Source organism: Neolamprologus brichardi, chromosome 12, assembly GCF_056152115.1.
Source record: "Neolamprologus brichardi isolate AB-2024 chromosome 12, ASM5615211v1, whole genome shotgun sequence".
In the NCBI taxonomy this organism is placed as follows: Eukaryota; Metazoa; Chordata; class Actinopteri; order Cichliformes; family Cichlidae; genus Neolamprologus; species Neolamprologus brichardi.
This window is the reverse complement of record NC_142115.1, coordinates 7,757,270-7,781,040: the sequence shown is the minus strand read 5'-3', so window position 1 is coordinate 7,781,040 and position 23,771 is coordinate 7,757,270. Positions and strand designations below refer to the sequence as shown.

At 42.8% G+C, this 23,771-nt stretch overlaps 2 protein-coding genes across 5 annotated transcripts in view; both read left to right on the top strand.

The window, feature by feature from the left end:
- The first annotated feature begins 4,315 nt into the window (after positions 1–4,315).
- On the top strand, positions 4,316–8,821 carry cyb561a3a (cytochrome b561 family, member A3a). Of its 4 annotated transcripts, none has more exons than XM_087848965.1 (7): positions 4,316–4,379; positions 5,271–5,394; positions 5,823–6,027; positions 7,563–7,771; positions 7,888–8,042; positions 8,131–8,296; positions 8,396–8,821. In XM_087848965.1, the coding sequence occupies exons 2-7, from the start codon at positions 5,278–5,280 to the stop codon at positions 8,420–8,422; spliced, it is 879 nt and encodes a 292-aa protein (XP_087705091.1). In that variant the 5' UTR covers positions 4,316–4,379; positions 5,271–5,277; the 3' UTR covers positions 8,423–8,821. The 4 variants fall into 4 exon arrangements, with proteins under 4 accessions (XP_087705091.1, XP_087705092.1, XP_087705093.1 ...); XM_087848966.1 differs by lacking the exon at positions 4,316–4,379 and adding an exon at positions 4,424–4,752; XM_087848967.1 differs by lacking the exon at positions 4,316–4,379 and adding an exon at positions 4,768–4,990.
- Positions 8,822–14,150: 5,329 nt separating this feature from the next.
- Positions 14,151–23,771, top strand: part of loxl2b (lysyl oxidase-like 2b) — a 49,384-nt gene continuing 39,763 nt past the window's right edge. The window contains exons 1-3 of the mRNA XM_087848964.1: positions 14,151–14,270; positions 19,474–19,833; positions 20,078–20,253. Of these exons, the coding sequence (XP_087705090.1) occupies positions 19,485–19,833; positions 20,078–20,253 (525 nt within the window). The 5' untranslated portion in view covers positions 14,151–14,270; positions 19,474–19,484. The remainder of the gene's footprint in view (positions 14,271–19,473; positions 19,834–20,077; positions 20,254–23,771) is intronic.

The window sequence follows — 23,771 nt, the reverse complement described above, 5'->3', positions numbered from 1 at the left end:
TTTCCTGTTACTTTTAAATATATGAAATAGGGCTGTCAACGCCGTCATCACGATTAACGCGATTAAGAGTTTTAACAGAATTAACCCATCTGGAGCACAGATTGACTCAGAATCCCTGAAATGCCTATGTCAACGCATTTCGGGCAGTTTGTCCAAAGTTTGTGCATTCTGCGCTCCAGATGGGTTGATTGAATTAAAAAAAAACAAAAAAAACATCTATTCTACATAGAGCTATACTTCACAAATCATTTTGTCACCTTTATTGGTAATATATAAAATTACATTTCAATTCAATTTTAGTTTTATCACCAAATCACAACAACAGCTGCTTTATATTGTAAGGTAACAACCCTACATTACAGTAGCCCGTGTTTAGTTACTGCCTTCTCAGGATGCACAGCTGATGTCATTCATTCACAGATAACAAAAACTGTGTGAACCTTCTCTTGTTAGATAGTCATTTAGCATGTAGATTTATTATATAAACAAGATTTTTAAGTAAAGATAAACATAACACAATCGACATTGAAAATATTGTAATTAGAAATCCAGTTAATGGTTTTATGACAGTATTTTGATCATTTTTATGGGCAGTTAACCAACTTATTATATTTAATAATAAAATAAATAAATAAATAATAATAATAATAATAATAATTTTCACATAAAATCCCACATTAAACCCAAGTAATAACAGTGGTTTGCTGCAGATTTAAGCTAATTAATTGTATTCTAGTATTTGATCATTTTAGGGTAAATGCCCTTTATTTAACATGAAAGAAGCACAAGATTGCATCTAAAGCTAGAGGAATGTATTTTGATTTACTGTGCTGTAAAAATAGAGATAGTTTCCATTTTTAAATTAAGGAAAATGACTGAATTTAAAATGACAGTAAATTTCTGTTATTTTATGCTGTTTTACTGGCATCCTCACTGCTGGAATATTACTATTTTTGTTTTTTTTTATCCATCCTTTATAATGTCTATGATTAGCCTGAAGATACCTTAAGATTAGTTTAAAAGAAGAAACAACAACAACTTTGGCTTTGTAATGTGGATAACTTTCATCTTAGATTCAAAATCACTGAATCTCCAACCCACATCCACTGCCACTGTACTTAAGAGAAGGAAAGTTAAAGACTTTGTTCTGCACTTACATTTGGATCAGTTAAATCCATGACAGTCATTCAGACAGTAATGAATGGAAACAAGCCATCCTTAAAATATTAGAAGATAGCCAGCTTCTGTGTTTGAATGCAAAACAATAGATACTTGTGGCTAAACAATAAATACATTTTATTTTGATTTCCTTCTTTGTATCTTTTGTGCAGTTATAGTTTCCACTATCTCTCCGCTTTCTTTTATTTTGTTTGTGAAGAAAGCAGAGAACTCATTGATAACACTGCTGTTTTTTTTAATTAAAATGTTATGTTAAATATCAAAATAACACCATTAAAGCTAATTCCTTGGGCCAGTATTACAACACAAATCAACACGTTGATTTAGTCTACAAAACTAGCAGTCTGTTGGGTTGTTGGCTGGGGATAACTGAAGCAAAACAAAAAACAAAACAAAACAAACAAACAAAAAAAAAACAGGAGCAGTGGAAATGTAACATTAACAAATGTCTGGATAAAAAATCCAGCAGTTTCCCACCACCCAGCCAACTGCCCAATATACCAATCACCCAGAGAGAAGACATGACGGAGTTTGTCAGTGGATGTAAGGCACTTTGATATTTTAAGGCAAGCCCTGTTCTTGGGAAATACACTAGGCTTCAAAATGACTGACCTATCACTGCCCTCATGAACCCCTCAACAAATACAAATGGAAAACTGCAGCTAGGAGTACACCGGAGAAATGGTGCAGGATTCAACCCAGTCATGTGTTTCAGGCATAAACCAAACTGCTTTTGACAGAAGCAACACATTGGTTTTTCGCACACTCCTTTGCTGAAAACTGCTGCTTAATTTGCAGCAAACTAGTTCTTTTAATGGAGAGTATGTCATCATCTTTTTTTGCCCTGAAGCTCATACCATCTGCTGCATCACAAATGTGAAAGAGAAGCACAGGCAAAACAGACCTGGGAGGACGTTTGGTTTGTGTGTGTGTGTGTGTGTGTGTGTGTGTGTGTGTGTGTGTGTGTGTGTGTGTGTGTAGGTGTGTGTGTGTGTGTGTGTGTGCGTGCGTGCACATTATTTTGTCTTTGTGAAGTGTTTTGAAGTAAGCAGATGTTCCACAGACAACAGGAATTATACCCCAGTATAAATACTTGGTACCTTTGACTATGGTGATTAATGATGTCTAAAGTTATGCAGGAATGAAATTGCAAATTGTGACCTGGCAGCCTGATGATAAGAAAGGGCGATCGTGGCAAGACACTTCACCCGTTGCCTACTGGTGGTGGTCAGAGGGCCCGGTGGCGCCAGTGTTCGGCAGCCTCGCCTTTGTCAGTGCGCCCCAGGGTGGCTGTGGCTACAATGTAGCTTGCCATCACCAGTGTGTGAATGGGTGGATGACTGAGTGTGTAAAGCGCTTTGGGGTCCTTAGGGACTAGAAAAGCACTATACAAATACAGGCCATTTACCATTTACCAAAAGGGCGATCGTGGCTCAAAGAGTCGCTTCTGTCAGTCTGCCCCAGGGCAGCTGTGGCTACAACTGTAGCTGCCTCCACCAGTGTGTGAATGTGAGAGTGAATGAATAGTGGAATTGTAAAGCGCTTTGAGGGCCCCGAAAAGCGCTATATAAATGCAATCCATTATTATTATTAAAAGAAAAAAAGAAATCCCATCAAAGCTTTGTCTTTTACAAAGAGCAAACAAATAAACAAAAACAACTGTTGAATAATGAAAACTAAAATACATTATTACCATGGACCGTATATAAAAGATGAATATAGCCACTGTGACATCGCCTGTTAAATTTCAAGCTGAGCATTAAATCTCATGCAGTCACTGTCTTAGTGTTTTGAAACTAGGCAAAGGGTAACTATAACTGAGAACCTGAGACATACTGTACTGTCATAGGGTAACGACTTGTCAGTTACAAGTTACTGAAAGTTCTATCATATCCTGCTTGTCCTCCTTTTTGATTCCATTACAATGCACTGGAATCAATGTACAAAATGGGGAAAATATTTTAAATAAGATTTGAACTAACAACTGAGAACAAAGACCTATCAGAGAAGTGTTTTCTGAAGTAGTGTTTGTGACTTTTTCCCATAGACCTCTTTGCCACCAGATTCTTTTGTAACCAGGCATATCACCCTCTTCTGACCATTAGAAGAAATACAGGTTTAAAGGAATTCTGTACTTAACTTTTCTAAAGACTTTTTAGACTGTCTGCAGATGAAAGTGTCATCTATCTATAGGCAGTGTGTAATTATTACATGGGAATTTGTAATATATGTATAGCTAAACTACCTTGATCAGTGTTATTACATGCATAGTTACTTAGATTACCAAATGATCTTTTTGTACATTCTACCTCTGTCACAGAAGGCCTCTCAGTTGTATAGAAAAGATGGTTGCATAGGAGAACAAATAAAATACTGACTAACATTGCCTCCAGGTGGAGCTGGCAGGCAGCAGATCTCTGAAGCAGCTGCTGACCTCCTTCAACAGGGACCATTTTTTCTTTCACATTTTCACACATCCTGCAAGGCAAGTGAAAACTCCATCAGCCACAACTTTATACAATACTATACTATTTGTTATTGTAGTATTTTTCCTACAGTCCTATTGGTCTTTAATTGTTTTACTAATGTGTGTGTGTGTGTGTGTGTGTGTGTGTGTGTGTGTGTGTGTGTGTGTGTGTGTGTGTGTGTGTGTGTGTGTGTGCGTACGGGTTCTTACTATCTTGGCGGGGACCAAAATCTGAAACTGACTTATACTGGTGGGAACCAAAATGCTTTTAACCCCGTGGGGACCTGGAGTTTGGTCCCCACTGGGTTAAAAGCATTTTCCACACTGAAAATGTGGTTTTAGGGTTACAGTTGGGTTATGGTTAGGGTAAGGGTTGGGATTAGGCAATCATTTTCGATGGTTAGGGTTAGGGTAAGTGGCTAGGGAAAGCATTATGTCAATGGGATGTCCCCATGAGGATAGTAAAAGAGACACGTGTGTGTTCACATTTGTTTTTGTTTTTTTATCTCATGGGTTTCATCAAGATCAATAAACATTTTTGTAAATATTATTTTAATACTGGCGTGTCCGAGAAGAAGAAAATAAGAAGAAGGTCAAAGTAATACTTCGCAGTCCTTGGAATTATTTTTGTGTAATGACTTGGTGATCGTGAACAGGGTAGGAGTGACGGGGTGGTAGCCAAGAAACCACATTTCCCACAAGGCCATGCGTTAGAAACACGGAAATGGATCAGGTAAGTATCTCTTCCTAAAGTGAAGGCAATTCACCTGTAATAAACGTTGCGTTTACTGGTGACGTAATCTCCACGTCCGAATTGTCTTCTTAGGCACGAGATATTTGCTAACCGAACTACACAACTAAACGTTTCTTCAACGCGTCAAGTTTCGAACTCTCTGCGCATGCTAATGGGGATACGTAACTTCTTACACAAGACTTCATTTGGAAAATATGCTATTTAACGTCGCCTCGCTTAAAGAGAACAGACAAGACGTACTGTCGCATAAATACGACTTTTCACGAATGTGGTAAAGATACTCGTTAATTCGGGATACACAAAAACGTGTTGGCGGACAAGCAGGAATCTATTTATCAAGAGCTTGTACGAGGTAAATAAGGAACTGAAAAGTGAAAATTTGAAGGAAAAACTAGGCCTTTGAACTGTACATTTACAAGGCTTCTGGTGGCCTTTGTTAGCGTCCACTTGTCGTACTCAGGGGCAAGGGTCTCTACATATTAATACAGAGCTACTCCTATGATGAAACATTTGTACCTGAGCATATAGCAGGGCTCCCACGCACAGGGCAGGAGGGGTCGCTGAATGCCTGAATAAAATTAAGACTTGCAGTAAGTTGTAGAACCAACCACAATCCTAAGGTCCTTCGATACTGCTTTATGTTGTTTTTTTCCTCTTAATTTGTCACCTGCATATCCTCTTTTCATTTTGTGTCCCCAGAAAACGGCTACCTGTCTCCATTGGCATTTTATGACACTTAACACCTCCAAAAGATTACTTTTACTCCATAAATTCACCATTTTCTTCTTTCTTTATGACAGGACACTGACTTTTTTGTGCGTGTCACACTCGTCTCTATCTGATCTGTCTCTAACCGCCTTGTTCAAACAGGTGGCAGATGCAGCAGTGTGGCCCTTCATCTCCCAGCTGCTCCACCTCTGACTGCTTCCCCCTCGGTACCCTCAATACAGCTGCATGTGGAAGTGAGACTTCGGCTGAACCGCAGAAACGCGAAGTGAGTGACATTCAGAGATTGACAGGGGGAAATCATGAGACAGTTAAATAACTCCTACATGATGTTCACGGCTGTAGAGTAGGAAGTGTTGTCAGTGTCACTGCAGCTGTGGATCAGGTAAGGCTTGCCGCACTGAAGCGTGTTTCTGAAGTTTACTAGGTAGCTGACTTAGAGCTTTGTGTTTCTGAAATCAAAGTCGTTTAGCAGTCGTGTAAATGGTGATTATTCAAAAGTAGCCCAGGTTTAATATTGTCTTTTTGATCTTTAAATAATCAAGAAAGATCAAAAAGTCAAGTCAAAGATCAAAAGAAGATCAAAAAGACAAATTTATGTCTTCAAATAACCAAATTAGAGCTAACTGGGCATTACCTGAATGCAGAAACAGTTCTCTGCCCTTCCTTCTCATTGAGTTCTTTTTGCTAATTTAGCCTGCAGGTCTCTTCAGGATGAGACCCACCGTGATCTTCTATGGATTCTACCTGCTGTGCTTCGGCCTGGGTGTGGCCTGCGTGGTGTGCGTGTGCCTCTGGAACAGCAAGTGGCGCGGCGGTTTTGCTTGGGACGGCTCGTCGCTTCAGTTCAACTGGCACCCCGTCCTGATGGTGACGGGTCTGGTGGTGGTGTATGGCAACGGTGGGTGGCCTTCCAAATAAAGCTCATGAGTTTCATTTCTGTTTCTCAGTTCTCTTCCTCCTCCAAGCAGTCAGGCTGTATCAGGGTAATTACACATCTTAGGCTTGGTATAGATGTAGTGTATAATTTTAGGCATGATTTCAGTAGCGAGGTAACATGAGGTAACGTCTGCAGTGACTGTTTGGCCACAGCTCCATTACACTGCTGCAGTAAACTGTAGTACTTTTTTTTGTCAGTTGTTACTTTGATGTAATACGCTATATTATAATGGCTTTTGGGTAAGAAGCAATTTCAATATTTTTTTTTCTTTTGATAACCTGAAAAAAATATTTAATTATATTAACATTATCAACAACAACAACAAAACTTCTCACCCATTACAAATGGGAATTTCCCAAACAGCACTGAAATAATGAAGCCACTGTGGAAGTTCCTGAAATTTCACTTCTTTTGTGGGTACCTTGAGGTTAGACTTTGTGTTTTTTTGCGTTTTTTTTTTTTTTTTTTTCTTTATTCACAAGGTATTGCCACATCACGTTTGATTTGGCACTAATTTCACACTGAATGTCCTTCCTGATGCAACCCTACCAAGGATTTGAATCTTTTCCCTGACATGTTAGGCAAATGTGTTAACCAGTAAACTATGGAGCCTGTGGGATTTAAGCACATCCAGCCATTTCAAGTATAAGGACTTTCTTGTTTTTCCTGTTGTAGTCTGTGGTCATATGTCTTATAGCAGTTTCACTTATCACGTGTCTGTTTAACAAAAATAGAAAACTGTTACAGAACAGGTTTGTCAAGTTCTGAGGCCCATAAAAGTCACCAAAGCTCTGCTTAGTCAGTAACTGAGTTCCAAACCTCCTCTGGCAGGTTCCTGCCTTTTTTAAAATGTAAAGAACAAAAATCAAAGAGACTTATTGGCTTCTGGGAACCTGGCAAGAAGGTCATCAAATCAAAGTTGTGACAATGAAATTAAAAAAGAGGTTTAACAGTGTAGGGAAAGCAGAAGTGACAAAAACAATAGTCATGAATCCTCGTTTAAGAGCTGTGGTAATGTGGTTGGCATCACTTTCACCTCGTGAGCGTAAGTTGCACTCATGACACGAGGCGTGCTTAACTATCACTTAATGCAGGTAAGCTTGGTTGCTATATCCACAGCATGTACAGGTGAATCGCACAGGACACCTGCTAATTAGTGACAGAGCAATAATAATGTAGAATTTATAAAATGTAGAATTTTACTGTCCACATCAGAGAAATTCTACTGGAGTCAACTGGAGCCTGTGGGGATTGACTCACTTTTGGAGGCAGCCTTAAGTGGGGTTTTTTTTTTTCGTTTTGTGACCAGGTCTTTAAAGTTTTGGTATAAGGAACCCAAGTTTTGAGCCAAGACAGAATATGACACCGAGCACTTCCTGAACCTCCCCTGTGTTGATGCATCTGGTGCACCAGCTGTTATTAAACAACAGCACAATTTAATGTGGCCACCACATTTAATTAAGACCATCTTCAGTTGTTTTGCCTCTTCACTGCAGGAGCTGTGTTGTACCGCATCCCTCTGACCTGGGGTCAGAATAAACTCCCGTGGAAGCTCCTTCATGCGGCACTGATGCTCCTCGCCCTGGTGCTGTCGATCGTGGGGCTCTGTGCTGTGTTTGACTTCCACAATGCCCAAAAGACACCCAACCTCTACTCCATACACAGCTGGATCGGAATCGCAGCAACAGCTCTTTTCGCAATGCAGGTACCCAACTTGACATGAGTTGTTTTATGTTTTTAGGCAGATGCCATACATTTGTACAGCAATTTGTTTCCTGCTGTCCCTGTGTGTCTGTGATTTATCTGTCTGTGTGGATGCAGTGGGTGGCAGGTATGGCGGGTTTCCTCCTTCCCTGCTCCCCCATATCTTTACGTAAACGCCTGAAACCCATGCATGTGTGGTTGGGAGGTAGCATACTGACGCTCAGCATCGCTGCCTGCATCTCTGGCATCAACGAGAAACTCTTCTTTGTTCTGTGAGTGCAAATTTTCTGCATTTCTTTTGATTAATTCTGTTAAGGGAAAAAAATGTAATCTTTTTCCCTTTTAAATGTCTTTCCGCAGGAAAGGAATCAATATGACTCAGCCATACTCTGCCCTTCCACCTGAGGCTTTGTTGGGAAATTCATTAGGGGTTTTGATCGTAGCCTTTGGCCTGGTTGTCCTCAAGATTCTGTCCACCCGAGAATGGCAGAGACCAGACTCCAGGCCTGAGGATATGGCCTACACGGTGAGAATATCAGTGTGGCTGACACGTAGTGGCGGAGATAAGGGAATTTAATTTAATAAAGCATTGTCATTTAAAAAATCTATCTGCTTCATTTCACAGCCTTTGCTTCAAGAAGAAAATGAATGAAGGGGAACTTCAGAGCTGGTCCCTGAATTACTGCAAAATCAGTTCAGCTGTCACAAGTGGCCAAAACATCTCTGTCCTGAGTGTTGAAGCAGCTGCCTGTAGTGTGTGAGCACTGTCTGTTGGTTTTTAGTTGTAAATATTTATGCGAAATTATATTTAAGATTGCCTTTCTGCCCAAAGAATAAAAAAGTATTTGTCATCAAAGCTGTGACACCTTCCTCTTTTACACTGCTTCTGTAGTTCACCACTGCTTTTCCATCCTGTAGTAAAGCGGTCACTAGTTCAGGGTATTGAAGGCTGTGGTAATGTAGTGTAACTGGTGACTGGATTCAGTTGCTGTTGTGCACTGATGGGGATCCTGAATCCACCATTGACCTGTTTTATTTAATATTAAGTTGATTGTAATTAATGTACTGTATACCTGTTATACACGTGTGAAGCATCAAGGTTATGCAAAACAATATTGGCACTAAAAATGTAATTTTAAAAAATTGAATTGGTTGTTTGTTCTATGAATCTGGAGGTCATGTATTTTTTTTGAGTTACCTTGATTCAGACCAAAATATTTCTACAACTATTAAATGGATTTACATGAAATATCACATATATTCATAGTTCCTGGACGATGTTGATAACAACCTTGATGATCTCCATGTGTCCTCTAGCAACAATTTTAGTGACAGCCATAGTGTCATGCTAATGCAGCCACATGAGGGTAGGCTGTACCCTATGTGAGATTTTCCAGTGGCTTTATGGCTTTTTCATGTTTTTGTGATAGTTGTGTATGTTTTGTAGGGAAAAGATACCAGAGAAATTTTTTGTTTGCTGATGAATACGTGGAGATTAGAAGTGAATCTTCCCTCAATAGTGCTTTACTAATGTCAAGAACAGAATCACCCATTTAAATGTGTTTTATTTTCTCCAGTGCCAATGGTAGCAACATGCTTTTGTTCTGGATTAGATTTTCATTTGTGCTGTGAGGTGCAAAACCTCTCAGCAATTTTGAAGCTCATGTTTTCGTTATTTTGTATATGTGGAACAAACAGCTGCAGAGAAATATCTAAATGATTTAAAGTCCACATGAATGGATCTGACAAAATGCCTCCCATCAGATTTGGGGCCATCTGCTTAATGGATTTCAATAGAAACCATGGAAACTGCTACAGTCTTCCCCAAAACCATAATGAAGGTAAACAATCTGTCTGTCTCTCATACCCTGTGGTTTCTACAGAAACTGTTTTTGATTTAGTTCACACTTTTGGTTTAACATTAAGGTTCCATAAGGTTTATCGTGTGTGTGTGTTTACTCCCATGCAAACACTAAAACAGAGATAGAGCTTATATCATTTTTCAGACTCTCTGTATGCTATTGTTCCCATAAATTATAGAGTACAATGTAATGTGGTCCAAAGCCAACATACAAGTTAACAGAGCGTAAACACAAACAAGGGCCAGAGTTTGCTTTCCCAGTTCTTCTTTGCTCATCAAAGGTATAAAATACAGAAGTAGAGAGAAACCCAAAGGAAGTTGCTTTAACTGCCTACATAACAGAAGGATTTAGGTGAGGTGGCACAATCATAAGATTAGCAACCAGAAGAGAAAAGACTCTCACGCCCTTCCACGATGTCACGTTACAAGGCAAATGTCTTCATTTTGTCACAGTCTCCACCATTTGTTTGATACTTTGATTTTGCATCCAGCCACAGAGACCAGCATGTTTACCCACAGTCTCATGGTAAAATCTCAGACATTGACATTTACTGAAGTCTACCCTGCATGTTAAAAACAATGCTAAAGGGCTAGAAATGTGGCGATCGTGGCTCAAGAGTTGGGAGTTCACCTTGTAATCGGAAGGTTGCCGGTTCGAGCCCCGGCTTGGACAGTCTCGGTTGTTGTGTCCTTGGGCAAGACGCTTCATCTACCGCCTACTGGTGTTGGCCAGAAGGGCCGATGGCGCAATATGGCAGCCTCGCTTCTGTTAGTCTGCCCCAGGGCAGCTGTGGCTACAACTGTAGCCTCCACCAGTGTGTGAATGTGCGTGTGAATGGGTGGATGACTGGGTGTGTAAAGCGCTTTGGGGTCCCTAGGGGGGACTAGTAAAAGCGCCATACAAACACAGGCCATTTACCAAATGTAATGCATGTGTGTCCTGACCTAGCATTGTATGTGACAAGTCGAAAACATTTTAACAAATAACTTTTTAAGCGTTTAAAAAAAAAACTCCATTCTACACACCTAACACTTGCCTAAACCTGGGTCATTAGGTCACACCCACCCCATGACATTAGCAAGTCACACTTAACGCTATCACTAGGTGGAGAAGAGCCAGACAGCAGGAAGGTGACAGGCCAGAGAAGCCTGAGCAGGGGTAAAATTACACCAAAGTCCATTATGGATAAGAAGTATTGTGTAATCTAATGCTCTCAAGATGTGGAATTTGGTTTCTCAACTGCCAGACAGGCTGTTGAAGGGACTCCCATGCTCTCGGTAGCCTGGTTGTATTCTGTTTACGACAGTACTCACTTTTCCAGAGGGCTTCATCCTCTTCCTCCTTATCAGCGACATCAAGATGATTTGTTACCTTGATAGACTGCCTAATCTTCAAGAATCTGTCTCCACTTATTAAATTTTCTATACCTAGCAAACAATAAATCTGTAGCCTAGGTTATTAGAGTCATGCTGAGATCAAAGATGTTCACAGCATGAATTCAGAAATGAGACCACGCCCTCTGGTTCGTGCAGTCTAAATCTGGTTGCCTGTTTTCTGTGTGATGTAATCAGAGGACCCCCTGTTTGGTGGCTGTGGGGATGACTCTCCTATTTTCATGTTTGATACAACGTAAATGAAATATTTCAGCTCAATTTCAGTTTGGTTAAAACTGAGTTGATAAAGACAGTTCTAGCAATAGAATCATAACAGCTGCAAAAAAGTATCACTTAACTGCTCTTGTGGTCATAAAATGTAGAAGCTGCAATCAAAAAGAAAGGTTGTGTGCTCTGCTTGCCCATCCCTAACAATTGTTGAATCAATAGAAAGGCCAGGATGTTACCCTTGGACTCATATAGATTGCATAAATGCTGTGTGATGTCAAGGTCTCAGGCTCACGTCCCCGACAGAGAGCAAAAATTAATTGCTGGTCGTCGGATATCATATGTTCACCTTGACAAAATTTGTGACAGGCAAGGATTATCACGAGCTGCATGACAACTCACAAACAGAAAAACGAAAGAAGAGGAAACGCAGTTCATGTCACACTGATCAGGATCAGTTACTGCCTGATGTGCCAGTCTACTCTAATGCATCAGCGGCTGAGAGTGAAAGCAGTGGAACACATGATCATCAAGTGACACATCTTACACTGAAAGCTACAAATGGCAGGAAACCTGAATTATCAAAGGCATGGCAAGTGCTAGACATGTCACACGAGTAAGGCAAAGCTTAGAGTCCCTTGTCTTTCATCTGATAGAAGTCTTATGAGTTAAGAGACTTCAGGACATTTCACATAGAGGTTTTTTTTCCTCTGTTTGCTGTCAAAGCAGCACTGCAGAGTCACTAATGAGCACTCTGGTTTATGTTGTGTGAAAAGAATCCTGGAAACAGACGGTGATCAGGTTCTTCTTTAGGACTAACACTTTCATGTCTACCAATGTTATGCTCAGCAGAACAGAACAAGAGGGAGTACCGGGGAGACGAGCACAGTACAGTTTGATTGGTTGGCTGTAGCACACAAGCTCTAATCTGTGGTCTACTTGCAAGCCCACTGTGTGACAAAAAGGAAGAAACATAATGTTTCATTTATTTTGTGTGTTCTACATGTGACAAAGTATATTCGTGTGAAAATGAATGTGTTGCCTTTGATGACATATTTGGACAAACAAACTCTTTGAAAAAGTAAATGGTCTGATTCCTATATAGTGCTTAAAGCTCTCTATGCAACATGCCACATTCACACTCTCTATACTTGGTCCTTTCTAACTACATTCACACCCTGATGGATGTATCAGAGAGAAACTTGGGGTTAGTATCTTGCCCAAGGATACTTGACATGCAGACTGGAGGAGCCAAGGATCGAACCACCAACCTTCTGATCAGTAGGTGACCTGCTCTACCTCCTGAGCTGCAGCCACCCCATAAAAGGTAGCTACAGACAAAACGTGATCTGTGCTAATGTAGACTGGGTAATGTGTTAGGAATGAAACAAACAAATTTTAATTGGATTTAAAATGATCAATCCACTGAGGACTGAATTCAAAGAAAATCAGAAAATGATGTAGCAGGATAGTCCATTTTACCAAACTTCCATTGTAGCAACTCAAAATGCTACTCAGTAGTGTGTTTGTGTGCATGCCTGACACCTGACAGCGGCGTTCTACTGTATTAGGTCAGCTGTGGGTGGCCTATGTTCAGTGGTATCAGTTCATTCATCCTCCAGGAAATCGGAAATCTTGCATGCTCTCGTCACATGAGGATTACACCAGCACAGGGTCTGACAATGGGACCAAGGATTTCACCAACATAGCTAACGGCAGTCAGGGTGCTGGTGTCTAGCCCATAGAGGGCTCTGGCAGTGCTTATCCTCTTACTCTTTGCAAGAAGAATCAAATTCTTGTCGTCCTGATGGGTTATAGGCCTCTCCAGCTGTCCCAGAGTAACTGGTATAATATCTATTTTTGTTTCAGTTTGGTGATTAGAATAGAATAGAATTCAACTTTATTGTCATTGCACATGCACAGGTACAGGGCAACGAAATGCAGTTTGCATCCATCCAGAAGTGCTTTAGTGATATAGATATATTACAATATATATTAGCAATAATATAGATAATATAGTAATAATAAAAATAAAATAAAAATAAAAAGTAATAATACAGATAATATAGTAAGTATGTTACAGAAATGGGTCTATTATGGTATGTTATAATGTACACGGTATGAAGAATGTTATGAATATTCTATAACTATAAGTATGTACAGGCTGTAGTGAGTACAAGCTATGTACAGGCTATGAACAGGATATAAATATGAAATAAAAAAAAACTATACAGAAATCTGAGATATACAGTTATACAGAAATGTGAACTATGCATTATGGCTTGTAGCTCATGGAAATCAGACATCCAGCATCCAACTTATTATAAAACATCCCAGGAGCAATCAGAAAGTATTCACAATTTAGAAGTGTGTTCTGAGAAGTATGTTCATTTATACTCTGAGGCCTCATCCTCCAGTTTTGCCCACCAGGTGGACTAACTGCCTGCAGTGAATTGGGAAGCAGCCAGAAGCAGAAGGTCCTGGAGGTCCTAACCTCCTGAGTATAGAATACTTTAAGCTGGAAAAATAAGATTCAAATAAAATACAGTAGATTTGTCCTTGGCTTGATTGACGTCAAACATGAAAGCTGTTTTTTTTTTAAATTTAAATTTCAGTTATTGTGATGTGTTGTCCCATACAAGCAACGCCTACCCCCACACAGACACACGTCTCTACACTGTACACTGAGCTGTGCAGCCACTTTATGCTTTCTTTCATGCCCCCCCCCTCCACCATAATTGAAAACAGTTCTCCACACGCTCTCATCCACTGTGAGCTCTCTGTCAGTGCTAGTCGGATGTGCAGTTTTTCACGTCCCGGTCCATCTTTGCTGATCTCATGGTAAAGGTGGGCGTCAGTGGGCGGTACCGCTATTGAGGCCGGCTCATTTTTGCATTGGAGGGGGTGAAAGTTAGAGAGCTGCAGCAGCAGCGGCAGAAGAAGAAAAACAGCTGACTTCAGGCTTGGTTTTTATGCACCGTGCTGTTGCCCGTTGCTGCAACTTCAGGAGGGACGGTCTTCAACGGAGAGAAGAAAAGTAAGTTCAGCCAGAGCTTGCAGCTCACTTCAAGAATGTAACTAGCCATTGTTATTGAGACAGGAAGCTTGCCTTGAAAGTTTTGCTTACGCTTAAATTCAGTGAATTAAGAATCGTTTTCGAGGTCTCAAAGTACTGAAATATTATTACTGAAGCCATTACTATTGTGTGACTTTGAGCATCACATTGGAACTTTATGTAATATAGGTAAAAAAGTGAGTTAGTTTTCCGGAATTCAACTTGTCACCGCAGCCTCTAAAAACTTTACAAGACTCTTTTCTGGCATTTCTGGCACGAAAAAAGTCCGTCAGATTAAATGATGAAGATGCGTCTAAAATTGGAGTGAACATATGTGTCTAACATGTTACTTTGAAGAAAAATTCATGCTAAAAATCCACTGCTGAGTGTCTACTTGCAGGGAAGCGCTCCTCAACGGTTTAGCAAAGAACATGAGAAGACTGGCTGCCATTCTTATAAACTGACATTTTGACCTTTGCAGCCAATGCACAGATCTCCTCTAACAGCAGACTAGACTCATACACCTATCAGCAGAAGACGATAAAAAAAGGTTTCAGATATCAGGGTGTCCACTTCACTGAAGTTCTTGACATTTTGTTTTAACAAAGGCGAGCAAAATTTCTGATCTATTGGTCCGTTTGATCAGAAGCCACAGAGTGCCTGCAGCTTCACTCAGAAATAAACAGCTAAGACTTGTTTCTGGAGGTTGAAATAGAAGAAGAAGTGGGCAAATAATCAGCTGGGGGGAAAAAGCCTGCTGTGTTCTTATGTGTCTCGCCTTACCTGAACTTTACCGTGTCCGTGCACACTGACCACGATTTTTTTTGTCATCATAGCGGTTTAGACTCACACATTGTAAGCAGACGCCAAGTCTGTGGGCTTCATTCCATCTGTTCATGTGTGATGTGTGTTGATTCTAGCTTGTGTAACTGCTGCCACGTTACAGTGAGGAGAGTTGAAGGTCTGCACAGTTGATGGATCATATGTTTTCTAACAGATGTTTTTTCCAACAAAAGGACAGGATTTTCCTTGGAGGCCAACTTTTCTTCACTCACAGAAAACTAGTGGGCGATCCCGGGAAATGTTTTACTCAATATAAGTCCAGTAATTCAGATAGAAATAAAAGAAGTCAGTTTTGGTCACTTATTTTGTAAACATTTTAATGCAGATGTCATTATGATTGAGAAAAAATAGAGTCAACATACAGTACCATGAGCTTATAACGTGCGGACTTGCACTTTTTTCCTTTTCCTTTTTTCCTTTTCTTAAACTGCTAACAGAGCTGAACCAACACTAGATTGTATTTTGAGATAAGTCCAGTATTTGCGCACCTTTTAGCTCTGTATTTAGTCTCCACCGCCTCGTGAACTAAATATTTTACTTCTGCTTACGGGCCTGATCAAATCTATGAGAGTATAACTAAACAGTAAATCTCTTAACAGAAACAAGAGTGGAAACCTGTTTAAAGGCTTCACGGTACTGAAGAGAAGTGCAGAGTTTTGTGATTATTCTTTTTGGGGTTGTCATAGTGAGAGACGCCTTTAACGTCCATCCATCCATCCATCCATCTTCATCCGCTTTATCCGGGGCCGGGTCGCGGGGGCAGCAGCCTAAGCAAAGAGGCCCAGACCTCCCTCTCCCCAGCCACCTCCTCCAGCTCATCCGGGGGAACACCAAGGCGTTCCCAGGCCAGCCGAGAGATATAATCTCTCCAGCGTGTCCTGGGTCTGCCCCGGGGCCTCCTCCCGGTGGGACATGCCTGGAACACCTCACCCAGGAGGCGCCCAGGGGGCATCCTTACCAGATGCCCAAACCACCTCAGCTGGCTCCTTTCGATGTGGAGCAGCAGCGGCTCTACTCTGAGCCCCTCCCGGATGGCCGAACTTCTCACCCTATCTCTAAGGGAGATGCCAGCCACCCTTCGGAGGAAGCTCATTTCCGCCGCTTGTATCCGCGATCTCGTCCTTTTGGTCACTACCCACAGCTCGTGGCCATAGGTGAGGGTAGGGACGTAGATCGACCGGTAAATTGAGAGCTTCGCTTTTACACTCAGCTCCCTCTTCACCACGACGGACCGGTGCAGCGTCTGCATTACTGCAGCTGCAGCCCCAATCCATCTGTCGATCTCCGGCTCCCTTCTCCCATCACTCGCGAACAAGACCCCGAGATACTTGAACTCCTCCACTTGGGGCAGGACCTCATCCCCGACCCGGAGTGGGCACTCCACCCTTTTCCGGCTGAGAACCATGGCCTCAGATTTGGAGGTGCTGATCCTCATTCCCGCTGCTTCACACTCGGCTGCGAACCGCTCCAGTGCGAGCTGGAGGCCCTCACCCGATGAAGCCAACAGAACCACATCATCCGCAAAGATCAGAGATGAGATCCTGAGGCCACCAAAGCGAAAGCCCTCCGCCACTTGGCTGCGCCTAGAAATCCTGTCCATAAAAATTATGAACAGAACCGGTGACAAAGGGCAGCCCTGGCGGAGCCCATCACCCACCGGGAACGAGTCCGACTTATTGCCGGCAATGCGAACCAAGCTCTTGCAACGGTTGTATAGGGATCGAATGGCCCGTAGCAATGGGCCAGACACCCCATACTCCCGCAACACCTCCCACAGGACACCCCGAGGGACACGGTCGAATGCCTTCTCCAAGTCCACAAAACACATGTAGACTGGTTGGGCAAACTCCCATGCACCCTCAAGTATCCTCGAGAGGATGAAGAGCTGGTCCAGTGTTCCGCGACCAGGACGAAAACCGCATTGTTCCTCCTGCATCAGAGGTTCGACTAGCGGACGAACTCTCCTTTCCAGCACCCTGGCATAGACTTTCCCGGGGAGGCTGAGGAGTGTGATCCCCCTGTAGTTGGAACACACCCTCCGGTCCCCCTTCTTAAAGATGGGGACCACCACCCCGGTCTGCCAATCCACGGGTACTGCCCCTGATCTCCACGCAACATTGCAGAGGCGTGTCAGCCAGGACAGCCCTACAACGTCCAGAGCCTTCAGGAACTCGGGGCGGACCTCATCAACACCAGGGGCTCTGCCACCAAGGAGTTGTTTAACTGCCTCAGTGACCTCGCCCCCAGAAATTGGCGGGTCATTCCCCTCATCCCCAGACTCTGCTTCCTCCTTGGAAGACGCGTCAGTGGGATTGAGGAGGTCCTCGAAGTATTCCTTCCACCGCCTGACAATTTTCTCAGTCGACGTCAGCAGCGCTCCGCCAGCACTATACACAGTGCAGGTAGAGCACCGCTTTCCCCTCCTGAGACGCCTGACGGTTTGCCAGAACCTCTTCGAGGCAGTCCGAAAGTCTTTTTCCATGGCCTCTCCGAACTCCTCCCACACCCGAGTTTTTGCTTCAGCCACTGCCCGAGCCGCATTCCGCTTGGCCTGTCGATACCTGTCGGCTGCCTCCGGAGTCCCACAGGCTAACCAAGCCCGATAGGACTCCTTCTTCAGCCTGGTGGCTCCCTTCACCTCTGGTGTCCACCATTTGGTTCGGGGATTACCACCACGGCAGGCACCAACCACCTTGCGGCCGCAGCTCAATGCAGCAGCTTCGGCAATGGAGGCGCTGAACATGGTCCATTCGGACTCGATGTCCCCTGCCTCCCTCGGAATGCTGTTGAAGCTCTGCCGGAGGTGTGCGTTGAAGATCTCGCGGACTGGGGCCTCTGCTAGTCGTTCCCAGCACACCCTCACTACGCGTTTAGGTGCACCAGGTCTGTCCAGCGTCCTCCCCCGCCACCTGATCCAACTCACCACCAGGTGGTGATCAGTTGACAGCTCAGCCCCTCTCTTTACCCGAGTGTCCAGAACATATGGTCGCAGGTCTGGTGATACGATTACAAAATCGATCATCGACCTACGGCCTAGAGCGTCCTGGTGCCACGTGCACTTATGGACACTCTTATGTTCGAACAAGGTGTTCGTTATGGCCAAACTGTGATTAGCACAGAAGTCCAATAACAAAGCACCGCTCGGGTTCAGATCAGGGATGCCGTTCCTCCCAATCACGCCCCTCCAGGTCTCGCTGTCGTTACCCACGTGAGCATTGAAGTCTCCCAGCAGGACAACAGAGTCTCCAGGTGGAGCACCTTCCAGCACCCCCCCCAGGGACTCTAAGAAGGCTGGGTACTCCGAACTGCCACTCGGCGCATAAGCGCAGATGACAGTCAGGACCCGTTCCCCGACCCTAAGGCGCAGGGAACAAACCCTCTCGTCCACCGGGAAAAACCCCAACGTACCGGCAGCAAGCCGAGGGGATATTAGAATACCCACCCCAGCCCGCCGCCTCTCACCAGGGGCAACTCCAGACTGAGACAGAGTCCAGCCCCTCTCCAGGAGACTGGTTCCAGAGCCCAAGCCGTGCGTAGAGGTGAGCCCGACTATATCTAGCCGGTACCTCTCAACCTCACGCACTAACTCAGGCTCCTTCCCCACCAGAGAGGTGACATTCCATGTCCCTATTGCCAGTCTTGGCAGCCGGGGGTCAGTCCGCCAGGGCCTACGCTCCTGGCCGCCACCCGGCACACAATGCACCCGACCCCTATGGCGCCTCCTGCGGGTGGTGGGCCTGCGGGAGGATGGGCCCATGTCTCCTCTTCGGGCTGTGCCCGGCCGGGCCCCATGGACTAAGGCCCGGCCACCAGACGCTCGCCCTCGGGCACCCTCCCCGGGCCTGGCTCCAGGGCGGGGCCCCGGTAACCCTATCCCGGGCAGGGTAAACTGTTCCCTCTGTGTTTTTTTCATAGGGGTCTTCTGAATCACTCTTTGTCTGGTCCCTCACCCAGGACCAATTTGCCATGGGAGACCCTACCAGGGGGCAAAAGCCCCCAGACAACATAGCCCCTGGGATCCCTGGGACACACAAACCCCTCCACCACGATAAGGTTGCGACTCACGGAGGAGCCACCCTTTAACGTCACACAGTTATTTAATCTACTTTCAGCATAAAAATATTGAAGTGCGGGTTTAGGGAGGCTGTTTGAAGAGGCAGGTCTGCGATTAACAGCCTGACATTTAGTCCCTAGTATTCCCTAATTCCCATAATGCAATGCAGCATCGTTGTTTGTTAGTTGGTTCACAAACGGTTTCTCTGTGAACCTTTGTGATTGTCAGACTGTAAAAGGACTTTAAATATCATTGCAATTTTTTCTTCTCTTTTTGGCTTTTCATTAGCTCCAACCAAAATGCGGGTCAACCAGAACCTATATGCTCGCACTGCTGTTCTATTGGTGCTATTAAAGCTGTCAGTTGCACAGTATGAGCACCTCGGCTACCCCCCAGGCTACCCATACCCAGAACAGGAAGAGTACACGGCCCCGCAGCTGGATCCAGACACGCCCAGGATTCAGCTCCGACTTGCAGGGCAAAAGAGGAAACACAATGAGGGCCGAGTAGAGGTTTTCTACAACAACCAGTGGGGCACCGTCTGTGATGATGACTTCAACATCCATGCTGCCCAGGTGGTGTGCAGGGAGCTGGGCTACGTGGAAGCTGTCTCATGGTTGCCATCTTCTAAATATGGGAAAGGAGAAGGTACAGCAGGATTTTTCTTCTCATCAGTGTGGAAACATATTTAACATATTTAACATATATTCACAATACAGATGGCATGTCTGGATGAACATGTTATTGATATAACCTTGTTGGCATTATTTTTTCAGTTATGTACTACTATAGTAATTAAAGACTGTATAACAAATAATAAAAAATATTTGTTATTTGAAAATAAAAGTCCTTCCCACAGAAGCAAGGATTAATATCTATTTTGTCTCATCAGGACCTATCTGGTTCGACAATGTCCACTGTACTGGCAAAGAAAAGACTTTGGCACAGTGTCAGTCCAACGGGATCGGCATTTCAGACTGCAAGCACAGCGAAGATGTAGGAGTGGTATGCAGTGACAAGAGGATCCCGGGATTTAAATTTCTCAACACTCTGCCCAACCATGTGGAGGTAAACTTACAAGGCCCAATAGTTCTATCCAACTTTTGTATTTCATGTGTTTGTTAGCTAGGATCTGCTGTGTTTGTTGTTATCTTGTGATGAACACCATTTAAGCCTTAGAAGCCTTTTTAAAGTGTACAAAAAATACTGGATCCAACATTTGTTCTTGTCCAAACAAATAGGTCAACCTCAATCTGAGATCCTGTGTTATTTCTTTCAGAATATCACAACTTTACCAATTAATAAAGCTCTTCCATAATAGAATAGCATTAGCAGTATAACATATGGAGCTGCTGTACATCAAACTCACCTCTAAAAAAAATAAATTTGCTTGGAAAACAGCTGCTGTGGACTAAAAGCCAGCAGCTCTCAACCACTATCTGTCCTATTAATAATCCTTTCTGAATAGCCTGCAGTGAAAGCACGTTGAGGAAAGTTCACTGGTATTTGTTAGGTGTCAGACTTAAAACTTTCATAGCAGTTTGACTGGAACCTTTAAAAGCCCAGCTGAGCATTGCTTTTGGGCCTGCTAATGGGCTCAGAGCTAATTGCCTCCACAAGCAGAATGTTATCTTTCTGCTCACCGTGCAGGCCTCATAACAGTGCATTCCAATGTTATGAGCAAACTGCAAACCAGAACTAACTCTGCTTCTGTCTTACTGACCTGTTCAGTCGAGTTTTCCTTGTTTCTTTCCAAAAACAAATAGAAGGATTTAGTGGTGTTGATAAAAAAAAACAACTTTCTGAGTCTGTGAGCTTGTCATATGTGCTCCTTCTGACTACAGACTTTGTTAAAGTTACTATGACTGTTGTTATGTCAAACAGAGGTGTGGCAATGTTTTTGGTAAATTACACTCACCAGCCCCATTATTACATTATTAGATACACCTGTTAAATTGTTGTTAATGCTGATGTCTAATAGGCCAATCACATGGCAGCAACTCAGTGTATTTAGGCATGTAGACATGGTCAGGGCAAACTTCTGAAGTTCAAACTGAGCAGCAAAGTAAGGAAAAAAGGTGATTTAATGGACTCTGAACGTGGCATGTCTACGTATTCCAGAAGTTGCTGATCTACTGGGATTTTTTCACACAACCAGAGAGCCCCAAAATATCCAGAGAAAATATCCAGTGAATGGCAGTGAAAATGCCTTGTTAATGTAAGGTTAGACGCCTGACTGCTTCAAGCTGATAAGAAGTCAACAGTCACTCCAATAACTAGTCATTACAACCGTGGTATGCAGAAGAGCATCTCTGAATACACATGTGCTATAGCAACGGAAATCACTGGCACACTTTGGACTCCTTAGTACCAACAAAGCATCATTTAAACACCACAGTCTACCTGAGTATTGTTGGTGAACACGTCCATTCCTTTATGACTACAGTGTACCCTCTTCTGAAGGCTACTTCCACCATGATAATGCACCATGTTGTGAAGCTCAAATCCTCTCAAGCATGCTTCTTGAAAATGACAATGGGTTCATTGTTCCCAAATGGCCACAGGCATCAAATACCAAATGTCAATCCAGTAGAGCACCTTTGGGATTTGGTAGAACTCAAGATTTATATCATGGATGTGTGGCTGTTAAATCTGCAACTGTGTGATAGTATCATGTTAATATGGGCCAAAAAGTCTCTTTAATCTAGTGGTATTTGTGGAACGAGCTTTCAATACCGTGAACGACCACTGGAAAAAAAAAGCAACAAAGCTTTAGGCAGAAGAATATTCAGGTTTCTTCAGGCTTCAGAGATCTGCTAAGCTTACTTGAACTCCACAACACATTTTTTTCAGACCTCTAATAACTTAATGTTTTTTCAAATTCTGCTCCAGCGGATTCTGACTTAAGTGCAATTGCTTGAGAACTTTTATCAGACTTTACATAGCTCCCTCTAGAGGCAGAAAATGTTTTTTTAATCACATATGTGATCATGCTCACTGTAAAAACACTTTAATTTCTAAAGTTGCATTACAGGAGCAGATCTATCTAAATGGCTGCCTTAAGTTTACAAGACTAAATGTCAAGGTTGTGATTGTTCAGAGAGCCCAGCTGTAGAGCTCTAGATGTCTCAAGTCACATTAAAAAAACAAAAAATCAGACTCAGCTTTTCCACTCACTAAGAGGAATCACATGGGCCTCAGCGTGTAAAACACAGCCAGCTGGGAGCCCCACTCTGCCACACAGCCAGGGCCCTGCTTTATTATCTAGTGACTCACCAGTGTAGGGGCATTCTGGTGTTGAATGGCAGCTATGACGGCATGTCGCTGGGGATGTGGGGTGGATGTAGGAGCACAGCTGCCTTTTCAAGTGATAGTAAGTTTATTACAATGTCTCTAGCCGTGTATACCAAGATAGCAAGCTAAGTCAGTGGCATTACGTCAGGGCAAGCAAAGCAAGCAGTACTTGTCTAGTGAAATCTAAAAATAGATATCAATTAAGACATACTAAAGTAAAGTGTTCTTTCTTGTTTTATCTCAAACAGAGCTCTCTCATAAGCTTTCCTGCTTGCATCCATCCTTTACATCACTGTCGTCTTGTGGCTGCAGTTGCCTATTGTCTCTGGAAGCAGAATTAATTTAGCTTTATAATGAAATCCATATGGGGTAGACACTCTCATGGGTGTGTCCATTTCCCATTAACAATGTCTGAAGCTTGTCAAGCAGAGCAATCAGTTGTTTGGGGATGCACACTGCAGATAAACCTTTGATCTTTGATGGGAGACTAGCGTGCTAGACAAGCTGCTGCTGGCCCCGCTTTTACTCTACTGATATCAGTTATGAGCTGCACCTAGTATGAAAACAGAGCTAGCTTTATTTAGAAAGTAAACAAGCTGTCTCATTTATCACTATAAGAGTGCTTTCTCTTGCTTTTAATAACTTTTAATAACTTGTTTAGCATGCTAGCAATGAAAGCTTTAATGATGGGGAGATGGAACCCTGCCATGTCTTTTTTTTTAAATAAAACAGATAATTTGACTAAGTACAGGCTCCACTAACACTTTCAGATTAACGTCTTGGTTAATCAGTTCGGTTGACCAATGTACAAAGTTTAAGGAGCTGTTTTGCTAATACAAGCTTAAAAATATGTTTATTAACCATTTTAAATAAAGATATAGGACTTCTGGAGCAGATTAAAAGCTGGTCTGATCCTCAGCCACTAGAAACCCATAATTTTATAGAATATGATACTTTATTGTAGATTAAACAGAATATAAAGTGTTTAAAACCAGTTCAAACTGAAACATCCTCAATCGATATAAGGGTGACAGGGCGGGACATTTTAATCTGGTCCATTTTGTGTTATTTAAAACTAAAGGAAACTTTATTTACATTTAATTTAATTTTACTTAATTTTTATTTGTTTATTTGTTATTTTTTGGAGCTCTGGGAGGGCCATAGACTCTGCCTACCTTTCTGTAAAAGTTGCCACATGCCATTAAGCAAACGTGGAGGTGAAATGTGAATCCTTGCATGCATATTTTGGTGAACTTTGCAATCCCTGCGCAGATTGTTGTGTGTGTGTTTTT